The sequence below is a fragment of the Micromys minutus genome (assembly GCF_963924665.1).
Source record: "Micromys minutus genome assembly, chromosome: 15".
NCBI classification, from domain to species: domain Eukaryota; kingdom Metazoa; phylum Chordata; class Mammalia; order Rodentia; family Muridae; genus Micromys; species Micromys minutus.
The window spans coordinates 34810813-34835413 of record NC_137984.1 but is presented as its reverse complement, the minus strand read 5'-3'; the positions used below and the strand labels follow the sequence as shown (position 1 = coordinate 34835413).

The 24601-nt window shown below is 40.0% G+C and overlaps 1 protein-coding gene and 2 pseudogenes across 3 annotated transcripts in view; 2 read left to right on the top strand and 1 right to left on the bottom strand.

The window, feature by feature from the left end:
* Positions 1 to 19021, top strand: part of LOC308430440 (ankyrin repeat domain-containing protein 26-like) — a gene marked incomplete at both ends in the record, with an annotated part of 52399 nt that extends 33378 nt beyond the window's left edge. The window contains 6 exons of the mRNA XM_080929596.1: positions 3668 to 3761; positions 6993 to 7283; positions 8373 to 8587; positions 10074 to 10296; positions 16814 to 16858; positions 18977 to 19021. Coding sequence (XP_080785722.1) covers positions 3668 to 3761; positions 6993 to 7283; positions 8373 to 8587; positions 10074 to 10296; positions 16814 to 16858; positions 18977 to 19021 — 913 coding nt within the window. The remainder of the gene's footprint in view (positions 1 to 3667; positions 3762 to 6992; positions 7284 to 8372; positions 8588 to 10073; positions 10297 to 16813; positions 16859 to 18976) is intronic.
* LOC308430210 (large ribosomal subunit protein uL23-like) lies at positions 1558 to 2002 on the bottom strand (annotated as a pseudogene). The gene has a single exon. The product of its transcript is annotated as a large ribosomal subunit protein uL23-like (transcript).
* Positions 19022 to 23491: 4470 nt separating the features above from the next.
* On the top strand, positions 23492 to 23972 carry LOC308430439 (cation-dependent mannose-6-phosphate receptor-like; annotated as a pseudogene). Its single transcript has one exon. The product of its transcript is annotated as a cation-dependent mannose-6-phosphate receptor-like (transcript).
* The last annotated feature ends 629 nt before the right edge of the window (positions 23973 to 24601 follow it).

The following is a 24601-nucleotide window of genomic DNA, read 5'->3' as shown; positions in this document are numbered from 1 at the left end:
GACGATGATCTTCTTTTGTCTGATGAATTGTGGCAAAGAATTTCCTTTTGGGGGCCCAAGGGGAAATAGGAAAATTAGCTTTGTTAAAGGAGAGCTAGCTGGCATCATTTGCCTTCCAGACACTATGTGTTGAGGAAGTTTACTGCTTAACTGACATCTTGACTATGACAGTCTGAAAGGCTGAATAAGCAAGCTAGCTGTTCTGGAAAAGTTCTGGAAGCAAGTCTTTAAAAGAATCAGTGTTGAGGTAGATTCAAACATGGAGTTGGAATTGAAGGTCCTAGAATCTCAGCATTCTGGAATGTGGATCTTTTCAGGGCTGTCTTTCTCTTCTTTCATCCTGCAGCACACAAAATTTACAAGCATCATATATTCTGTAAAAAGTTCACATGGAGTATGCAGGGTGCACAGATTAATTAATGAAGATCAATAAAGAGAGATGGCTGCCTTTCTTCAGAGGTTAGTCTGATCACATAATCAAACTGCAATATAATTTTGTGTACATGCAATCTTAAAAGATGGTATGTAATAACAAGTTATGAGAAATTTGTACCCAATAAATGTTACTGGCTGTGTACAGACATTTTATTCTCAGTCAGTTCCAGAGCTGTCTCCTCTACAGAGACATAAACAATATCATATATACACCATTTATTTGTTGATTGTGTTTGTCTCTCTTCTCTGTCACAAACATCTTTAGGAGGTCTCCCTTTGTCATGTCTGATCTTTATCAACTTGGAAGGAACCCACAGCTTCCTTCCCCCCGCCCATGGAAACATAGGCATAACCCCTCCCCCAGTATAACATATTTCCCATTTCCTATTCTGCTGTCAGACTATCCTTAATATAAACAGCAGCTGTGCTGTTTTGTTTATTAGCATTCAAAAACTTTAAGGTTAATAGAGCACTATGTAATCTATCTTTGGGGGTTTTTATTGTCCCCTTTTGCCTATTAAGCACATTTTTAGAGTTTGATTAGATCTCTCCACAATCTTGTCTTGTAGGATTGTGTAATAGGCCTGTACCATGTTTTATATTATAATGTTCTAAAAACTGTTTCATCTTATTAGAGATATACTCTAGACCATTTGTCTATTTTAACTTGTATGGGTATTCCCATAATGGCTATAACTTCTAAAATTGTGTAATTACAGAATCAGTCTTTCCTGATGCTAAGGCAGTTGCCCATTGAAATCTTGAATGAATATGTGTCTATAGCATGATGTACATATTTCAATTTACCAAACTGTAAAATGGAAGACATCCATCTGCCAAATTTCATTTCTTTGGGCATTCTTACAGTTTCTTCTTCTTCTTCTTCTTCTTCTTCTTCTTCTTCTTCTTCTTCTTCTTCTTCTTCTTCTTCTTCTTCTTCTTCTTCTTCTTCTTCTTCTTCTTCCTCCTCCTCCTCCTCCTCCTCCTCTTCCTCCTCCTCCTCCTCCTCCTCCTCCTCCTCTTCTTCCTCCTCCTCTTCCTCCTCCTGCTCCTCCTTCTCCTCTTCTTCTTCTTCTGTGGTGAAAAAAGGTGTATATTTAGAATTAGCTATCTGGACTTAGTTTAGATGACCCTAATCTTTTTGGCAACATCTAAAGCATCACAGTCAGGAGCCATGCGAACACACGCCTTCTTCTAGGCCTTATCTGGGTACTGACTTTGGCCACATCAATGTCATAGAGTTTCTTTATGGCCTGTTTGATCTGGTGCTTGCTGGCTTTGACATCCACAATGAACACAAGCGTGTTGTTGTCCTCTATTTTTTTTTCATGGCTGACTCAGTGGTTAGTGGGAATTTGGTGATAACACAGTGGCCAAGCTTGTTTCTCCTGGTGCACTCTTTCGAAGATATTTTGGCTGCCTCCGGAGCCACAGGGTCTTGGGCCACCAGAAAGTGGATAACATTCAGATCTTCTTTTTGTGGCTGTGCCTTCTTAGCTTTCAAGGCCTTTGCTTTGGCTTCAGCTTTGGGAGGGGCAGGAGCTTCCTTTTTTGCTTTTGGCGCCATCTTGGTGGAAAGTGTTGCCCAGCCAGGGTTAGTTCTTGTAGGCAATGGAGTTTGGTTTTATAATGAGCAAGTAGGACATTGCGTCACAATTTTCTTGGTTTGTTGCCAAGTGATAGAGAATTCTTTCTTTAAATTTTTATTGTTAACATGGTGTATTTTTTATGGAATTCTGAAATCTTTAGTATACTTTCTATTAATATCTGGTCAATTTCATTATTATCTTGCACCAGAGGGCCTAGTAGACCTGTATGAGGTCTTGTGTATGATATTGAGATATAGGTATATATATATTGGATAACTCCTACTTCTGATCATTTGTTGCAATGAAGTCAATTTAGAATCATCCTAAATAAGTTTAGCAGTCTCTATATGTAAAACAACCCTTTCTGCACAAAGGAATGTAGATTATCCTGAAGCTGTTTGTATTTTAGTGTTAATTCCACTTCCCCAAGAAGGGCTGACTCCAACCAAACCTTCCCATTTTAATTAGTAAAATAAAGGAAAGCCAGTGACTGGGCGGGGTGAGGGAGGTGGAGGGCTGAGAGGTCAGAGGAGGTCAGAGAGGATGAGGGTGAAGGTCATGGCAACATGGAGCTTCCTAAGGGCCAGCTAGACCCAGGTGATATTGATTGGCGTAAAATTGCTATGAACATTAAGGATTTTATAGGTCTAGTATCTCATATAAAAGGGCAGTTTGTATCTTTGTCTATTTGATGTAATTTTGTTGCGTAGAGGGTTTGTGGATTGAGAGGTGAATATATAAGCCTGAAAGAAAAGCTTATCGGCTGTAGAGTTGTATTTATGTGGGATTTGGAGGTAGAGAAACACCCCAGAAAAGATATAGAGAACAGGCAGTAGAAAACTGCCCAGAGGGGAGTTGCGTGAACAAGTTGGGCCATGTTGGCAGCTCAGACGGGGCACCAAAGGTACATCGGGCTTCATGTCAGGGCCGGGCCTGAGGAGTGAGACCACAGGGTTGGAAAAGAGATTAAACCATTTTTATTTTTTAATATTTACTGCAACAAGGACTACTGGTGTTCTTTAGTCTTTGTGAACTATAAAATCTCTGTGTTTTGTTGTGAGAAATGCTTTTGGATGTATGTTATAATAATTTAGCTAATTTTGCAGTTGCAACAACAACAAAAATATTTGTATGTGGTCTTTAGTGAAGGGTTACTTATCCACTGATATTTTATCACAAAACCCAGAATGGGCACATTTTCCCCAGCTTGTTAGTAAAGAATTTTCCCCTTTGTTTTAGTTACAGGAAGCACTGAACCAACACATGCAGCCTGCCCAGCATGCTAAGATGGAGGACTTCATGCAAAAGTACAAGGCTGCATGCAAAATGGCTTGAGTATTTACAAAGCAAATAAATAGTGTGGTATGAGAATTATACCAGTTATGACAATTTATAACATTTGTTCTTAATTTACTTGAAATATAAAACTTAGGCTTGGGATACAGTTTAGTAGTATAATAATTTTTGCAAATCTTGTAAGTTTGCTTTATTAGTCATAAAATAAAGCTAGAAAATATACATTTATTATTTTACTTTACATTTTTAAGACTTTAGATTATTATGTAAGATCTGTGTTGGTAAATTATGTGATGGCTTTTTAAATTGGCCTGTGGGAGTAACTATTTTAAAATATACATTATTAGACTTGGTCTTGAAAATCACAAGTTAAAAGCTACAGCAAGAAAGCAAGCAGAGAAAATTGAACAGTTGAAGAAAAATCTACTAAGCGAGATTTTGGTAAGTTATTCTCTTATTTCTTGTAATAATGAAAGGAAAGTTTTGCTTCTCTAATATTAGGAATGTGGTGTGCTGGAGGCCAGCTCCTACAGTGAGTTCAGTGATCTGAGGAGATGCAGGGTCGGCGACTAGTGTAAAGCAGGCGCACACTCACACACACTGGATGGACAAAATAAGGCTCCAGCAATGTTATTTTCTCTCCCAGTTTATTGTCCCCAGTAACATCATCCCACCCCCACTCACTAACATCATCCCACCCCCACTCACTAACATCATCCCACCCCCACTCACTAACATCATCCCACCCCCACTCACTAACATCATCTCACCCCCACTCACTAACATCTCACCCCCACTCACTAACACCTCACCCCCACTCACTAACATCATCCCACCCCCACTCACTGACATCATCTCACCCCCACTCACTAACATCTCACCCCCACTCACTAACATCATCCCACCCCCACTCACTGACATCATCTCACCCCCACTCACTGACATCTCACCCCCACTCACTAACATCTCACCCCCACTCACTAACATCTCACCCCCACTCACTAACATCATCCCACCCCCACTCACTGACATCATCTCACCCCCACTCACTAACATCTCACCCCCACTCACTAACATCATCCCACCCCCACTCACTGACATCATCTCACCCCCACTCACTGACATCTCACCCCCACTCACTAACATCATCTCACCCCCACTCACTGACATCATCTCACCCCCACTCACTAACATCTCACCCCCACTCACTGACATCATCCCACCCCCACTCACTAACATCTCACCCCCACTCACTGACATCATCTCACCCCCACTCACTAACATCATCTCACCCCCACTCACTAACATCATCTCACCCCCACTCACTAACATCTCACCCCCACTCACTAACACCTCACCCCCACTCACTAACATCATCCCACCCCCACTCACTGACATCATCCCACCCCCACTCACTGACATCTCACCCCCACTCACTAACATCTCACCCCCACTCACTAACATCATCCCACCCCCACTCACTGATATCATCTCACCCCCACTCACTGACATCTCACCCCCACTCACTAACATCTCACCCCCACTCACTAACATCTCACCCCCACTCACTAACATCATCCCACCCCCACTCACTAACATCATCCCACCCCCACTCACTAACATCTCACCCCCACTCACTGACATCATCTCACCCCCACTCACTAACATCATCTCACCCCCACTCACTAACATCTCACCCCCACTCACTAACATCATCTCACCGCCACTCACTAACATCTCACCCCCACTCACTGACATCATCTCACCCCCACTCACTAACATCTCACCCTCACTCACTAACATCATCTCACCCCCACTCACTAACATCATCTCACCCCCACTCACTAACATCATCTCACCCCCACTCACTAACATCATCCCACCCCCACTCACTAACATCATCCCACCCCCACTCACTAACATCATCTCACCCCCACTCACTGACATCTCACCCCCACTCACTAACATCATCTCACCCCTACTCACTAACATCTCACCCCCACTCACTAACATCTCACCCCCACTCACTAACATCATCTCACCCCCACTCACTAACATCTCACCCCCACTCACTAACATCATCTCACCGCCACTCACTAACATCTCACCCCCACTCACTGACATCATCTCACCCCCACTCACTAACATCTCACCCTCACTCACTAACATCATCTCACCCCCACTCACTAACATCATCTCACCCCCACTCACTAACATCATCCCACCCCCACTCACTAACATCATCCCACCCCCACTCACTAACATCATCTCACCCCCACTCACTAACATCTCACCCCCACTCACTAACATCATCTCACCCCCACTCACTAACATCTCACCCCCACTCACTAACATCTCACCCCCACTCACTAACATCATCTCACCCCCACTCACTAACATCATCCCACCCCCACTCACTAACATCATCTCACCCTCACTCACTGACATCATCTCACCCCCACTCACTAACATCATCCCACCCCCACTCACTAACATCATCTCACCCCCACTCACTAACATCTCACCCCCACTCACTAACATCATCTCACCCCCACTCACTAACATCATCTCACCCCCACTCACTAACATCATCTCACCCCCACTGACTGACATCATCTCACCCCCACTCACTGACATCATCTCACCCCCACTCACTGACATCATCTCACCCCCACTCACTGACATCTCACCCCCACTGACTGACATCATCCCACCCTCACTGACTGACATCATCCCACCCCCACTCACTAACATCATCTCACCCCCACTCACTGACATCATCCCACCCCCATTCAGTGACATCATCCCACCCCCATTCAGTGACATCGTCCCACCCCCATTCAATGACATCATCTCTTCTTACATACATATCTGTGTCACTCTGCTTCTTAAATCACCTCAAAGTTTAATTTCTCAAAGCCAGAATTTTTTAAATAATCTGTTTAAATGAGGCTTACTGTGACCAGTTCACTTAGCACCAACATCAGTGACTTGGAACTAGGCACTAAAATAATCAACAAGCTTGTTCATCCAGGTTTGGCAATAGATTCGGACTAAGCCTTTGCCAGGGTTTTGTACATTAGAATTCATTTTATGGTTTGAGCTGCCTCACAGTTATAATATCATGCTACTGAATTTAAGTCATTTGTTTAAGTCATGGATCATATCTCTCAACCTTCGTCGTGGAAGATAATACTTCTTTCTGAGAACCACCAAATCTTAGAATTCATTTCCATTCAAATATTATCAAACATTTACAGTTCAGGAAAAAGATTATTGACATTAGAATCCTTAGTTGTAAGATTAATTAACTATTATTATTATTATTTATTTTCCTTCTCCTGGGAGCTAATTATTTGTAGGACCTATATAATGCCATATGATACCCCCATGTCTTCTTTTAAAGTGAAGATAGATACTGTAAGAGGCTTTCTTATGAGGGTGACTTCATGTTAAGACAAAACTAGAACAAAAGTAATGAGTATGTTCTGTGACTCTTGGTGAATTTTTTCTTGTTGACTTTCTGAGTAATTATTAACAATACTGTAAGAATCAAGTTGACACGATACTTTGTTGCAACTAAAATTGCGTCAGATTTTGTTACTTATATTCTGTTAGACTATTGTCACCTCACTTCCCTCAGCACCAAGGTGTGTTATTTTATGTCTACAGAGTGATGATCTCACTGCAAAACTGGAAACTGCATCTTCCAAATGTCTACATCTCTATAAACAAAACCAGTTGCTTCAGCAGGAGTTACTGTCTATGAAAATGATACAAAGGAAATGTGAAAAATTAAAGAAGCATAAAAAGAAGTTAGAACAAGAAATAGTTAACCTCAGAAATCACATGGAAAAGAATATGATTGAACGTGGTCAAATAGAACAGTATAAATGGGAAATCGAAGAGAAAACGAAGCAGGATTTGGTGGAAAAATTAAAACAAGTCAACCTATTCTTGCAGGTTAGTTATATGCAAAATGTCCTCATTCTTTTCACTGCAAATAATATTTTGTGTGCACACATTTCATGTATGCTTTTACTTTCATGGTACAAGTTGCTTTATAAATGTTTAAGAAATTGCGGGAAAGGCCAGAGGTTCCGAAGGACCAGATTGAAACATTTTTCCAGATGGGACAAAACCAGTTTTCATAAACTCACAGCAGATGTGATAGCCAGCAGAAGACCTGGACAAAATCACACCAGTCAACATTTTAGCAGTTTGTGGGAGGGGGTTCATGCCCTCCTCTTAACTACGGAGCCATGGACAGTTGATGGCTCCTGGGGAGGAGAGAGTATGTTTTTAATGAGTGTGGCCCTTAGTAATTCAGCCATGCTCAGTGGATGGCCCCACACCTGTGAGTATATAAACAGCACAAATTGGTTCATTATGGTTTTATTTTAAAAATTACAATGAGAAATTGCATATAGGAGGAGTTGAAGGGAGCAGAGGGGATAGATAGACTTGATCAAAATTACAGAAAGTCGCAAAGAATAAAAGTGTTTTGTTAGAAATTTTGGTAGGAAGGTGAGTCATGCTTCCTCTTGAAATACTTCTGTCAGTGTACGTAAACTGATCATGAAAAACTATTGTCTTTAGAGAATCATCAAATGTTTTAGACTAGCTGACATAAAACCTGACATAGGAAGAAAAGAAAAAGCTATGGAAAAAATTACTCTTTGAATTGTACTTAAGTTCCTTTGTTCAATTTACTTAATTTTGAGTTGCTATTTTTTTTGGCTTGTCAGATATTGTGAATATGAAAAATAATATCGATCTGAGGCCACAATTCTCTGGTAGGGCATGTGCTAAGCTCATGTATTCAAGCCTCAGAACCACCACAAATTATAAGGGTGGCAAATAAAGAATGATTCCACTTTTAAATTCAACTTTGACATAGCCCATAATTAATGAAAAATACTCAAAATTTAGCATTGTTTTACATATTTTAAAATGCATCTGTGAAATAACTGGTCGAAACTAAAGGAGATCAGTGCATAATAACTACTTGAGCTACAGCTATTTTTAAACTTTGCGTTCAACTTGCTGTAGACACAGGCAGCGTATGAAGACAAGCTCGAGAAGTTAAGACACAAACAGAACGCTTCAGTGCAAACTCAGATGGAGCTCAGAATAAGGGATCTGGAGTCCGAATTCTCTAAGATGAAAAGTCAAGTTGACTGTAATCAAATAGAAATGGAAAACTATAAGCAGCTCTACCTAGAAGAAGTGAAAATTCGAAAATCATTGTCAAATAAATTAAGCAAGTAAGTCATAACTCAACAGAAGATAAATTAAGTTCTATGTTCTGTTCCTTGAACATAATTTTTTAGTAAAACGGGTTATTAGCAATTGGTGTGGAAATCAACTATAGGATGTAAACGTGTAGGCTAGTGCTGGCACCCAGTCAGAGTGCTTTTCTAACACAAGCTGTGTCCATCCCACCCCAAAAAAGTTACAAAGGAAAATATAATATAATTTTAGAAAAAAAAAAAAAAAACCTGACATAAGTCATCCTTCCGGGGCTGGAGAGATGGTTCCCATGACTAAGAGTGCATCCTGTTGACATCCAAGTTCAGGGCCCAGCCAACCCACCAGGTAGCTCACAGCACCTGTAATTCCAGCTTCAGGGGAGCCAGTGTTCCAAGCTCTGCCAGCACCTGCGACTATGTGAGCACCTGTGAGCACATGCATAGCCCTCGTTTAACAGCTTCATCCATGTCAACGCCTATCTCCTTTTTATATAGCTTTTTATCCTCCCTCATACTGTCCTGTAGTTAACCTGGCATATTTCTAAAGCTCTGTATTTCATATTCTCCTATTACTAAAATTCTGCTTATCATCCTCTTGGAAAGAAACATTGAACGGTTGGAAAATTATAGCTTGAGCCCGTGGGTCATGGGATGCTGTTACTGTTGCAGTGGGCACATCCTGGTCTCCAGAAAATTAACTTAGGTTTGCTTGTTATTACCAACTGAGGGTCCCTAGACACAGACTCTCCTTTAAAGTTCTCTATTGTCCCTTAAAGCATAGCTATGTCCCAGGAAAGCATTAGCATAAGACTTAAGGAAAGTATACTTTGGAAAATGGTAAGACATAGTTTCTGATTCAGTGCAGGGCTGAGTAGAAGACAGAAAGAGTGGAGCCCGCTTATAAAATCTTGGCAAGTGTGTAATGGCCACGTTGTCCTCTGAAGTTCTTTAGCTGTTTGTGATGGTTGACTGGGCCACCTTATTCCCTTCCAGAAGTTTTTCCTCAGAGTTATTTTTTATTAATAACATATGGTAAAACTGTCTTTAAGGGATAGTTTGGTATCCTTATACTGATTTACTAAATACGTGTATTTCTACACTTCAACCTTCTCACAAAGCAGCATAGTGGTTAAAGCAGGCAGCCTAACATACATGTCATTCCACTGTCACCCTTCCCATGTGTTTCTAAGCCATCAGGGATCCTACACATAGGGTTTTCCAGAAGACTGCGGTGTAAGTAATGAGCCATGTGTCATCAACAAACACCTCTCTCCTCCATGCAGGGTGAGCTGCTTGCTAGTTAGACATTCTCCAGGTATCCAAGCACTCGCTGCTTTACGACAGGTTTTACCCTGCACTTAGATGCACTGTATATGCCCCAACATTCGAGTACAAAGACCCTGCTCAATGGGCAAGGCCATTAACCCTTTTAAAATGTAGGTTATTTAGGATCAACTTAGAAGCATGAGGTATGAAGAATTTATCTCTGCGCTCTTCATAGAACAGATGAAAGACTAGCAGAGGTCAAGACCAAACTTCTCCTGGAGCGAAAACAGAACAGAGCCTCACAGTACAGCATGGTTGACACAAGGCCTGTCCTGGAGCCCTCTTGTCCTAGAGACAGTAATCAGTTTTTCACTCCAAGGAGTTTCTCGAGAGAAGACATGCTTCCTCCATCAAACCTCTGGCACTCAACTGAGACCATGGAGAACTGCAAGGCCAAGGTTAGTTTTATCTTCCTTGCTTTCCTTTGGCTTTCACTCCTGGTGTAGCTCTTGTTAATTTCACGTAAGAGCAAGTTGTTTAGCTGACTTACACATGAGTGAGCATCATACTAATGCATGCTCATGAAGAAATAAAATAGAAATTTGATAATTTTCAAGACTTCCAAAATTGTCGCTTGCAAGCAATACTCGTTTGTTGGCTTGATGTTTTAGATGTAACTGACCAGTGGACTTCCTGCTTCTTTAAAAGCTAATCAGCTTTCTACATTAGCAAACAGATGGAACTGCAGAAACCCAAGGTTTTAGAAATGCGTTGGCTTTCCTTGCCAGTGAATTAATTCGTGCTTCTATATTAGTTTTAGGAATTTTTTTTCCTAGCTGAGTGAAAAATATCATTAGAATTTTAATGTAATTGATTTGACTCAAGGTTTGCTTTCCAGAACATGGCCAAAGTCACAATATGAACTCTGGTGTCCTGTTAGCATTATGACATCTCCCCCATTTTCTACTGTCTTCATCAGTCATGTGCTTTGCTGCTTTAAACGCTCATGGAAAACTTGTCCTCTTCCTTTCCCTCTCAACTGTGTGTGTGCCTTGCCTATATTCATCCACCTCGTCCAGTTTCAGTGCCCTTGTGTCCATGGATGGGAACATAAGGACTGGGTCAGTGATTGATCTCAGAGACCCCGCCCCCCTCAACAGCCATCGGTTACCGTAGTTCCTCTCATGGGTGGAGGGCTTCCTGCCCAGGCTGATTCTTCAGCCCCTTGAGTACACTTATTAAACATGATACATTTTCCTGATTTCTTTCCTGGAAGCTCTTTATTTTTAGTAGTCCTTTAAGAATTCCTTACAGTAAGTTTTTACTATATTCACCCCATCCTCCGACTTCTCCCACATCTTCTGTCCTCGTCCTTACCCACTCGACTCTGTGGCCGCCTTTCCCTTTACTCAATCGTCAAGCCCAGTTTTGGTGCCCATGGGTTCATGGTTTTGGAATGTGTGGGGTCCATCTGTGACAACACTTAACAGACTCCCGTACAACAGCTGTCGACCACAATAGGGTCTTCGATAGGACTGGAGCTTCAGGTCTAGCTCCAGTTGCCATGCTGGTATTTCTCCTGGCTTGAGCTTGTACCAGGTTTCTGTATGCTGCCGTAGCCACATAGTTCATATGTACAGCTGGCTGCTTTGCTGGAAAACCCTGATTCTTTGTATTCATTCATCTCCTCTTGCTTTTACATTTATTATTCCCTCTCTGCAATGATCCCCTAGGGTGTCATATAAATGTGCCACTTAGGGCTGAGCATTCTGCAGGCTCTTACTCCCCGAACCTTGGGCAGTTGTGAGAACTGTGTTCATCCCTATCTATAACAAACAGAAAGCTTTTCCATGAGGGTTGAGGATAATCTATGGATATAATGGTAAGTCATTAGAAGTCAGTTTAACATGGTGTCCATTTACCAGATGCATAAAAGTAGGTTCTCCCTGAGACCCAGGACCTGTCTTACCACAGGTTCTTGGCCCAGTAACAGTGTTGACTTTATCTTGTTTAACAGTACTTAATCAAATAAAGACAGTTGTTGGTTGCTCCGATGGTGTTTATGCCATGATTACACCACTTAACAATATCTTGCCAGGCCAATTGCTGTCATACACCACAGGGTTTCTCAGCCGGGTAAAATTGATGATATCTTCTTCCTCTAGTAGCATACATAGCATGCTTCCACACTATAGAAGCTAACCAGTTGGATAAATTGTACAGGTCAGGACCAATTTGATTTCCCCATGTCCTATGACTCATGTATGTGGTACTTTTTGGGGTAGGATCTTGACATCTAGTTCTGTGGAGAACCAAGAGCATTGGCAAAAACCCGTTGTGTTAGAATGGTGGCTCATTGGACAGATCACACCAGGAGAGCACAGTACCAAGGAGAGGTTTATTGGAGGGAGAAAAGGATGAAGGGAACGATAAAGAAGAAGGAAAGAGAAAGTAGAGAAGTAGAGGCCTGCCATGAGCACGTGGAGAGGGGAGGGCATGGGAATGAGGAGAGAGGGGCTAAGAGGCAAGTAGACAGAGTGGGAGCAAGAAGGGAAGAGCTAGAGAGAGAAGAAGGCAAGCAGCCCCTTTTATAATGAGTCAGACATACCTGCCAGGAAATGGTGGGCCTGAGCTTGGACAAAATGCTAACACCAGTAATATTGGCCTTAATGGCCAACAACTTCTACAGAAGTAACCCATATCCAGGACTGGGTTTTTATCTGTTAGACTGTGGTGTTCAGTAGGGTCATTGTTGCTATGCTATAGGATAACTCCAGTTTGACTCTTTTCTGTACATGTATACATATACTTCTGCTAAGTATGTGCATTAGTAGGTTTCAGTATGATTTTTTTTGGAAATCTTTAGTGTTATTTATCATTCCCAGTTTTATTCTTTTACCCCACTCTCTGCCTCTTCATCCAAAATTAACCTCTTCTTGTTCCATAATTCCTCCTCAGCCTTTTATACCCCTACATTATATATCCCCTCTTTGAAATCCTTTCCATTGGCCCTTTGTAGTTTCCTCACCTCAATGGGCATTCCAAATAAAACACATATGTTGAAAGATTCAAGGTAACATCAACAAATGAGAGAGCTAAACAAAATGTGTGATGTTTAGCTCTCTGGGGCTGGGTTGCTGAACTCTGGGTGATTGTTTCCAGCTCCTTCCAATTACCTATAAAGTTCATTTGAAAAAAAAGTTTCAAATAAGAATCGGAGGGGATTGCAACCCCGTAAGAAAAATGATATCAATGAACCAGACTACTCAGAGCTTCCAGGGACTAAACCACCAACCAAAGAGTGCACATGGAGGGACCCATGGCTCCAGCAGCATATGCAGCAGAGGATGGCCTTGTCTGACACCAAAGGGAGGGGAGGCCCATGGTCCTGTGGAGTTTTGATACCCTAGCAGAGGGGGATGCTAGAGCAGTGAGGCAGAAGTGGGTGAGTGGGTAGAGTAGCAAAAGATAGAGGCAAAGGGGAGGGGAAACCAGGAAGGAGGCTATCATTTGAAATGTAAACAAAATGATTCATAAAAAATTTATTTTAATAGTTGATTAATCTATTTTAATAGCTTTTTCTTAGTAGCTGATTAATATTAATTGTGTAAATATACTACTTATTTATTATGCATTCCCTCCTGATGGGCATCTGGGCCGTTTCTATATCCTGGCTATTTTGACTAGAGTAGTGCTGGATATACAAGTATCCGTGTAGTGGTACATAGAGTTCTGTGAATATATATACAAGAATTGTAGAGTGGGGCCAAGAAGTCGATGTATTTTCAGCTTTTTGAACAACCCCTTCCTTAATTTCTCTACTGATTGCATCACTTTGCAATTCAACAACCGTGAACAAGTGTATCCATTTCTACATCCGTGCCACCATTTGCTAACGTTGGTTTCTGTGTTCTTAGCCATTCTGGTTGGGATAAAATTAAAATAATGAATGTATTTTTAATTTACATTTCCCCAATGGCTAAGGATGGTGAACATTTTACAAGTGTTTCTCCACTTGTGTTGCATCTTTTGAGAAGCTGGCTTATAGTTTTCTCTTTCCATTTAGTGTTTGTCTAGTTTTGGTAACAGTGTGAAGGAAATGTTTATTTACTATTTTGTGGGATAAACACTCAGGGTGTAATAGTAGCACTTATGTCCTGGGAGCAACCAATGGCCATCTAATGGGACTTTAAGGCCCACTAACTAGGAGAGAATTCAACGATGGCAGTGGAAATGTGGCCCACTCCCCACGGTCAAGCCAAGAACCTTACAGGAGAACCCACCACTACCACTTTGCTATACTCGGATAATTTTTGACTGTGTTCTAAGTACTCACACCTCACCCCACATTAAAAAAAAATTGTTTTTTCCAGTAGACAGAGATCCTTACAGACACCCACAACAATCATTGTGCCCACTCCTCTGTGACATTCCCTGAGGTTCGGGTGGTAGAGTCAGTGTTGTATGTTATCTCTTCTCTATGTTTTACCAGTGTGCATCTTAACTAAAGGTAATGCTTTCCTTTGTTTTTAATAAACATTTTAAAATAAATGAATGGATAGATGCAGACTATAATTTACTATATAATCCAGTGACCTTTGTATTACTACGTAGCCCAGGATGGCCTGGGATTCATGGCTTTCTCTTGCATCAGCCTCCTTTAAGCAGGGATTTCAGGTATGTGCTCTCAGAATGCTCTAAGGCCATATTTTAATGATATATAATACTCATCATAATGTCACACCTAGACGGCTATCAGGTGATGCATGGATAATATGTGGTATATTTACACAATATTAATCAGCTACTAAAAAAATAAAAGCTACAAAAAATAAATGTGTCAGCTATTTAAAGTGACGTTTACTCGTTTATGAATACATTCATATACTATGAATAATATCTGACTGCTTTCAGGTGCTTCAGGAGTGGGAACGAAGTATAACCAGAGAATTAAGGCAAGGCAGGTGTCAAATTTTATTTGTTGAATTTGGGTTAATTAACTGGTTCCTGAAATAAAGTGTAAACATCTAATTGTATCCCTTTCATTAGTAGTTTCTACATTACTATTTGTTCTTACAAAGCCAAGTGGAAGGCGGGAAACACAAGCATCCTTGGTAAAGCACGCATTACACACCATTTACTCCTGTCCTATCACTTAGAAGGTTTGAAGCCCTTCCTACCTTATCCAGCTAACCACCTTCTTCATCTCTGCAATCCTTATGAAAACTATCAGCCTGCATGCTGAAGCTATCCTTAAAGACAATGCTGTAGCTTCTAAAAACCCCAGGGATCACAGGCAACTAGGGAGTTCTGGGAGCTGGATAAGTACCGCACTCTGAGCACACCAGTTGGTTATCCAGTACCAAGTGGTCAGCCCTGAGAACACACAAACAAGCAACAGTGCAGAGACAAAGCAGGGTGTACCCATGCATTTAGTAATACATACATGTATGTGTGTGTAACAAGGATTAATGAAAAAAGTCCATGGATTTGAAAAAGGGTTGAGGAAGGGTATATGAGGCTACTGAAGAGAGGAGCGGGAAGGAGACGTGATACAATTATATTATAACATCAAAAATAAAAAAAATTAAATATGAAAATGTAATGGCATGCTGATCTCAGTTTATGACCAAGAAACCAAAGTATATTTACTAAAACTTGCCAAAAACAACAATGGAAAAAAAAGTTCATAAATTATCACCTAACAAGTGCTATTTCGAATCTCCTAGGGTTTATTTCCTTATCTACGGGTTTAGCTCAAGGAGAACTTATGTTTCCTAAACATGAACTGAAAATTCCCAAACCACCTTTATTCCAGACAGTAACTCAGACGTACCTCTGGACAAGAGTCCCATTGTATCCTTTGCGTTCCCTGGTAGCCAACCCAGACTACTCACAGTTCTCCATGAGCTCTAATCACCTCTCTGTTCTCATGTCTTTCCTTCTGCTACTGGCTTTCTTAGCGTCCATCAGCTATCAACTCCCATCACCTTCACCAAAAAGCCGTACTCACACGACAAAAGGCATATAAGTCCCTCCCCTTTGTTTCAGCAGTGCCCTGTCTTGTACCTGTCAACATAGCTGTGACTACAGGGACATTGTCTATTCATTCATCCTTTTAAAAAAGCATCTTAGTATTTGGTTGTGGGGAATGAGTTATATGAAATTATATAATTATTACATATTATTATTTATATAATATTTAATTAGACATTATATAATTATTATATATTATAACATATATTATAGAATTATATATAAATCTCACATACCATAGCTTGTCATAGCATCTAGCTAGTGAAGAATATGTGAGGACAGGAAAACCAAATATTTAGTCACACTGGTGACTATTTCAGGAACTACTTCCAAATTATGTATTATAGTTTATGCTGTGATACTTTAATTTTCTTTGTTCTTCAGAATTTCATACAGGTAATATATATATATATATATATGTATATGTGTATATATATATATCATTTCTCCTTTATCTTCCCTTATATCTCCTCCAATATGTTCCCCTCCCACCTTCATGCTTTGTTTTATGATTTTCCAGCTTCAGTTACAGCTGCCATATGTTCATGGGTTTGGAGCCATTCACTGGAGCATAAGGGTCCATCTAGTAGCTACATTTCCTCCCAAAGAATGGTTTCTTTTTGCTCCAGCAACTGTTGGCTGTCAAGAGCTCCTCAGTAAGAGGTGGAGCCTGGAATTTGTTAACCCATCTGTGCTACATGTTGGCCAAGAACTCATATGCCATGAGTTTATGAGTAGAATAGGCGTTTCATGTCCAGACAACAGCATTCCCCTTCCCTCCCACCCTCTTGCTTTTATGTTCTTCCCACTTTATTTTTCTTCACAATTCCCTGAGTTTTGGGTGGGTGGGCTCATCCTGTTCAGGGCTGAGCACTCAGTCTTTTATTAGTAGCTTTCTGACCAATTATACATTTCTCCATTGACTGCTATCCACTGCAGAAAGAAGCTTCTCGGATGAATGTTGAGACCAGCCCAGGTCCACAGGTACAAACACCAACTATTTAACTAACATTGTGGGCATTAGCAAAATGACAAGTGGGTTCCACCCTCCAGCCTATGACCTACCCAGCTGTGCTAATTTTTTGTTGTTGTTAACCCGATATAAAGTATAGTCTTCAGAGAGGAGGGAGCCTCAATTGACAAAATGTCAGGAGACAGCATAGAAGAAGCTAAAAACTAGCAGGTGATCATCCTGAGATGGGTCTGCCTGGGATTAAAATCTAAGACAGCCCCAGTAGACAAGGCCAAGGAGAAATCCACTTTAGGAAAAATGTCTTCTATTATCACTAGGTATTAGTCCACCCTTTTGAGCAAATCTCTGCAAATCAACAATCTTGTAGTGTTACTATATAGATAATTAGATAATAATTCTATAGAATTTCTAGTTTGATTCAAGTGATTTTTAGTAAGAAAGTATTCAGAGATGGTCTTAGTTGCTAAAAATATGTAATAAAGTTAGAATCAAGAACAGAATGTACCCACTCCTCAGAATAGAAAGTAAAGGATGCATAATAAGAAATACAACGAACTTTCAATAATTACACTAGTAAGAGAAATAGACTTGGGACAATTTTGTGTTCAAGGAAAAACATTTAGATCCAAGGATAAAGTCACAGGTGTGCACTATGATAAGGCAAGGCAATGTAAAAACTGAACTTTTAATGAATATATTATGATGAAACACTGCTTTGAACTTAAAATCAACATCCTTGTATAACTCCCATTTTATGTAACATTTTATCTCTGAGGTAATTTCCTTAAAAAAAAAAAAAAACTTTTTGTTTAAGAAGGTATAAAAAGACCAGAGGAAAAAAAGTTGTTGGTTGAATGGTTTGGTTTGAAGAGCTCTGCTCCATCCATCCATCCATTCAAATGTGTATGTCTGTTTGTCTATATGTTTGTGTGTAGGGTATATGTGCATATGTGTAAGCATGCATGAGTACGTGTGGAGTTGATTGTGACAGACAGTTGGCCTTGCCTGAGAACAGGGTTATGAATGATTGAATGCATATGTGTCTGTACATATTTGCCTGCATACCACTTCTTAATATTTTTCTTTTTCTTCCTCTCTGGTTCACAAAGAGTTAACCTGCCAGGCCAGTGAAGGGCTTCTGGCTGCCTGGCCACATAAAGGAGCACCAGCACTAAATCCTCTCAGTTAATTCCCTGCTGCCCACAGTGTGTGTCAATTGATAGATATCAGTGCTTATTAAAGCACAAGTAATAAAGAGTTAAGTGCTCAGCCCTTAGTGAAGCACAGACCAGTAAGAGTTAAGATTTCAGTGTTTAATGAAGCATGGAACAGTAAGAAAGAGTTTCCTTATCGCTTATTTAAGCACACAAAGTTAAATAAAGTACAGGGTTATGATGTTTAAGAAAGCACAGAGTTAAAGAGAAAAGATGCCAGTGTTCTTTTAACCATAGTATAGGCAAGAAAGTTTTTAGAATTTTGTAGATGTTATCAGTAAGCATTCAGTACAGTTAGAGAGCTAGGAGGCCAGAGACCATCTTTAAAGCAACGTCTGACACTGTGTCCCTCTTCAAGCCCACTCAAGGTAGGGCAGGCTCCTGGCAACAAAATCCCTCCAAAGTATTGGGCTGTAGGTGAAGTGGGGCGTTTTTTTCAATTCGTTATTGATGGGGGAGTGATTGATCCACTACCCAGTCAGTCCCATTGTGGATAGTGTCAACCCCAGACTGGTAGTCCTGGGTTCTATAAAAAATACAGATTAAGCAGGCCACAAGGAATAAGCCAGTAAGCAGCATCCCTCCATGGCCTCTGCATCAGCTCCTGCCTCCAGGTTCCTGCCTAAATTCCTGTCCTTACTTCCTTCAGTGTTCAACAGTGAAATGAAGTATAAGCCAAATCTCTGTCCTTTCCAAGTTTCTTTAGTCGTGGAGTTTGATCACAGCAATAGTCCTCCTATAGACTGACCTCAAATCCAGTCAGAAAGCAGATAGTCACCAGGCATACCACTGTCGTACCAATGGAACATATTAAGTTCATCTTTATTAATATTGATTAATTTAAAAAATTTAAATTAACTCATTGTCAATTCACTATAAAGGTTTTAACACATTGATTTTTTTTTTTTTTTGCAGCTACTGCTGAATTTGCATCTGGACTCCATAGAACTTCTCCTCTAGAATTTACTCATATATGAAGTTAGAGTCTTCCTAAAGGATTGAACAGAAGAATATGTGGAGATTTTAATATGAATATATATGTATACATGCACACATATGTAATTTGAAATATAACATTTACCTTTAATATGTTACTTGGTTGTTTATAAAACATTTTGATTCTTTTCCAACATATGTTAAACATTAAAGAATATTTTTATATCAGAGATTAGTAGCAAAAATTAAATATTTTAAATTATTTTTGGATCTGTAATTTTTAAGTAAGTACCACAAGTGAACACATGTATCCAGAGTTTTATGTACTTAGATGTATTCAGTGTTAGTTGTTTAAAGCAGCAAAGAAACTAAATGTTAACACTTTGGTGGAGTTAAATGTCACCTTAGTGAGGATTTTTTTTTTGCCAATTATTATTAATCCATGAACATTCTAAATATCATCTCAGTATACTGGTATAATAGCCATTGTCAGCACATTTTAGTCTAATTTAACAAAGTTAGGAATAAAAGGGGGACACTGTGGAAATTCAGAGAGTTGTAATGACATACTTTAAAAATCCAAACCAGAACATCTGAAAGAAGCGGATTAATTTTTACATATAAATAGGGTAACAGAACTGAGTCAAGATAAAAAAAATTTATATAGAAATATAGCACCCAGTGGGTTACAAATGGTAATTAAAATTTTCTTGACTAAAAAAGTATGCCCAGGGCCAGGTAGATTTAGTTCAAAATTCTACCACATATTCAAAAAAGAATTAACACTAGTATGCAAGTTATTCCATAAAGCAGAAAATGAACATTTCTAATTTTTTTAAAAAGCTAATACTTATTACCCAGCCAGACATAACCTACAAAAAAGAGAATTATGAGCTTAAATCTCTAATAAACAAGAATATTCAATAAGATTTAGGTCACCCAAGTCCCATACCTACTTGTTAGGAACCATGACTTGCTCTCAGTCTCCCTGCCTATCAAATTCACCCCGTCCCAGTCTTTTGCCAGGAACTCTTCAGCTCCAATTAATACATACCCAGTTAGGTTACCTGCACCCTCTTTCTCCAGCTTTCTTCTTCCTGGTTACCCAAGTACCACACCCTCCTCTTGGGCACGTTTCCTGTCTTTGGGACCAGATTGATCCTAGCTCAGTCACTACTGTGAAGCTTCCATACTTGGTATAGTCCCAACCTATCTGCACTTTCTAGCATAGCTTCCCTCCATTATGATGGCCTAAGCTCTGCAGCTGCTTTCAAGGGACAGCCACCCCTGTTGCACTAAATAATAATAATAATAATAATAATAATAATAATAATAATAATAATGATGATGATGATGATGATGATGATGATGATGATAATGATAATAATAATAATAATGATTATAATGATGATAATGATGATAATGATGATGATGATGATGATAATAATGATAATGATAATGATAATAATAATAATGATGATGATGATAATGATAATAATAATAATGATGATGATGATGATAATGATAATGATAATAATAATAATAATGATTATAATGATGATAATGATGATAATGATGATGATGATGATGATAATAATGATAATGATAATGATAATAATAATAATGATGATGATGATAATGATAATGATAATAATAATGATAATAATAATAATGATGATGATGATGATGATGATGATGATGATAATAATAATAATAATAATAATAATAATAATAATAATAAGGCACCATCCCGCACCACACCAGACACTGACTGTTTCACTGCCTTCATGGATAGCCCCATGCAGAAACTGCCTATCTCGTGGCTTTCTTGCTGTAGATTCTGCTCGGTCACAATTTCCAGTAAACCAATAAAGTCAAAATTCTTAAGACTTGTAATTTATCAATCAGGTTTATATCAGTAAATTCTCACCCCACAAAATGTCCTCACAATAAACAATCAAATGATACTGATGTAAACTGCCCACCTAGATAAGACAAATTGTCCTGTAATCAGCCATCCCTTATAAGATATTCATAGCTACCTGTGACTATTTAAAGTCACATCAATCAGGGTTGTGCTTTTCTTCATCTTCTTTCCTTCTCCTGGAGACCACCATCTAGCAGGGGGCCTTCAGTTCATTACATCTTGTACCCAAAGCTCTCTCTCTCTCCATCCCAAAAGCCCATGCTTCTTTTCTCCTCTCTTCCCTCTTCCGACCTGGAAGTACTGCCTACTCCTTGCCCAGTGACTGGTACCCTGAAATCTTTATTGATTAGGAGAAGGTCCTTGCTACACACCTCCTGTGGTTTAGCCTACCTCTGGACTCACCGAATGCAAGTCTACTCCCCACCTGGAACCCTCAAGCCATCACGTAAAAAGGAGACTCAATGCTCTGCCAGGTGCCTGAGCAAGAGCCTTTAATCACCCTCTTCAATCCTGAGACCCATGTCCAGTCAGTGCCAGGAGATTGTTTTAGGCTTCTTGACCAAAGTTCTAAAGGCACCAGACTCTAGCAGAGAACAAAAGATAAAGAGACTGTAGTCCCAAATACCAGATAAACAGGGCAAATCGAGGTTCCAATCCTGATATGAATTAGATCCCCCTGAACATTATAATCATCACTGTTAAAGTAAGAAAAGTGCAAAAAGAAAAGGTCAACCAACAAACTAACTCAAGTTGTGCAAATACTAAAAACATGGGGAAAAAAAGCTTATCACCTTACCTAAAAATACAAGTCCCATAGAAATGGTAAAAATGAAAACAACATGGATGAATTCCAGACAAAGAATAATTATAATCATTGTCAAACAGTTGAAAGATGACAAGAAAGAAAGAAAAAGAAAGAAAGAAAGAAAGAAAGGAGAAAGAAAAGAAAAGAAAAGAAAAAGGAAGGAAGGAAGGAAGAAAGAAAGGAAAGAGTCCAAGACATAAAAATAAAGTTCAAATTTTTAATGAAAATCCAAAGTGAAGCAGTATTGGAAATGAAATAACGAACCAATTGCAGAACTCAGTGGAAAGCTTTAGCAAGAAACTTGTTCACATGAAAAACAGAGTCAGGGATGGAGGACAATGTCGAACTGTCTCATTTCTCAAAGGCTAATGAGAAACTTCTAAAACCATATGAATGGAACTCTGGAGAATCTGGAGATACTCTGAAAAGACTGGAGACATTTAGTTTTGCCAGCTGCCTGAGTTATTGGCATAGAACAATGATAAGAAAACCATCACCAAGCCATGATTATCTCCATTAAAATCATGGGACACAGCTCTCAAACCTAGAGAAAGAGATGCCTAGCCCAGTGTAAAAGGCCCATGCAAAACAGATAAGACCAGAAAGGAAACTCCTATGGTATGCTATATTTAAAACATTAAACAGGATTAAAAAAAAAAAGCAGCTACAACAACAACAACAACAACAACAACAACAACAAAAAGGTCAAGTTACTGATAAAGGACTGTTTAGAATAACACTTGATTATCTGACAGAAACTGTTAAAGCCAGAGGGGCCAGAAAAATGCCAAGCTGTAAAAGAACACAATCAGACTATTATACTCAGCAAAACTATCCCTGAAAATTGGAGGAGAAAAAAAAAACTTTCCATGCAAAAGATAGATAAAAGGAATTTACTACTACTAAGCCACCTCTACAGGGGAAACCAGAAGAAATGCTTCCGTCTGAAGAGAAGGCTAAACACAGCCAAGAGGTCACAGAAATGAAATAATGCCATGGCGGGAAATCCAAAGAGATAGGAGAAAATCCCACAAAACTAACAAAATGACAGCAATTGACTTTAAGAAAAAAATGAACTATGGATGTCCGTTGTCTCAATTCCCCAGTAAAAAGACAGACTAAAAGATTGGGTTAGAAAACATGACCTATTTCTTTTTTTCTTTCTCTAAGCAACATGCCTCATATCAAAATAGACATCACCTTAGAGTAAAAAGATGTTTTTTAAAAAGTATTCAAAACACTCCTTGCTTCCTGTTTCCGACTTCTGGAGGGGAGCGCTGGCTTCAGTGAGGAATCGAGTGACTGGGGTCCGTGCCCCCGCACCCTCCCCATCTCTGGCCATATCTCCCAACCCCAGAGACACGTTCTTGGGGGCTTCTGAGATTCGGTTGCTCTGTTTTCACAGGTTGTTCCCCTTCTCTGGCCGCTGAAGGACTGAACTGTTGTTGCTTCTCCGGACTGTGGCTGTGAGAGAATCCTGGCAGATAGAAGAAAATCTTGTGACCTAATAGGAAAAAAAAAATAAGGAGTAAAGAATGAGGTGGCTGTCCTAGAAGAGGTTATGGCCACTGTTTAACAAAAGTTTTGAGAGTACTTGTATGCCAGGGCTCAAACACATACAGCTACATACTCAAGAGTTTGCCGGGAAGCTAGCAACCACTCCTCTGGCGCAGGCCTGGTCCAGATCAACAAAAGTAATGAGAAAGAGACGGTGGTTGGGAGAATCAAGGAGACTCATATTTTCAATGGAAGTCATTGGATCATGCTGATATATAAAGGGGGTGACGAATATGACAACCACCGTGGCAGAGAGCAGCGCCGAGCAGTGGTGATGATCTCCTGCAATCGACACACACTAGCAGAAAATTTTTACCCAGTGTCTGAGGAATGACGCAAAGTCCAGGATTGCTTCTACCTCTTTGAGACGGATAGCAGCCTAGCCTGTTCCCCAGAGGTCTCACACCTCAGTGTGGGCTCCATCTTACTTGTCATATTTGCTTCACCGTTTGCTGTCTGTATCATCAGGGGTTTCTTGTACCAGCCACTCGTAGTGGGGGCTAAGGGAATGGAGCAGTTTCCTCATCTGGCCTTTTGGCAGGACCTTGGCAACCTAGTAGCTTGATGGTTGTGACTTTGTGTGCAGTTCCAAACTCTGCAATGTGCCTGCAGCATATCGTGGAGTCGGGGATGACCAGCTGGGGGAAGAGTCAGAAGAAAGGGATGATCATTTGCTACCAGTGTGATTGCACTTTTAACATCCAGCCACCTCTTCAGTCCCCAAACCAAAGCATACTCAGCCAGACTTCTCAAGCAGTCTCTCCTGTCTTTCACCTCGCCATTAATATTCTTGCTTTCCAGTTGGCTTTTGATTTGACCCTCACCTGCCTCCCTTTGCTCCTATTGTTTTTCCTCTGCACAAGTACAGTGGAAGGCAGACTCCTTCACCCCAGGAAGACCTAGGACAGCTAAATAGGCAGAAAGCCATGAGCCCTGGCTATAAACGTCTTCATAAGTTGAGACACTGGATTCTTTCCTTTAAAAAGCAAAGGTTGTTTGTCCCTTTGATTGCTTCATGCTGTCCCTGTCCCCGCAGTAGTCTCATGAGGACCGGAGTGCAACACACAGAGCTGCTCTGCAGGACTTGCCTGACTGTAACCCAAATTCTCCCTGGAATTAGTCACCTGATTGTCCCTTCTGTGGGATTAGGACTGGGGTAGGGGTGGGGATACCCTTGCAATGGCAGTGGAAATTATGTTTTCTTTCTATACAGGAAAAATAATGTTATTTTTAAAAAGGCTTCCCATTTGTTGTTTGCATCCTAACCTCAGTGTTATAAATGAAAAATAATATATCACTTTTGTACAGAAACGAT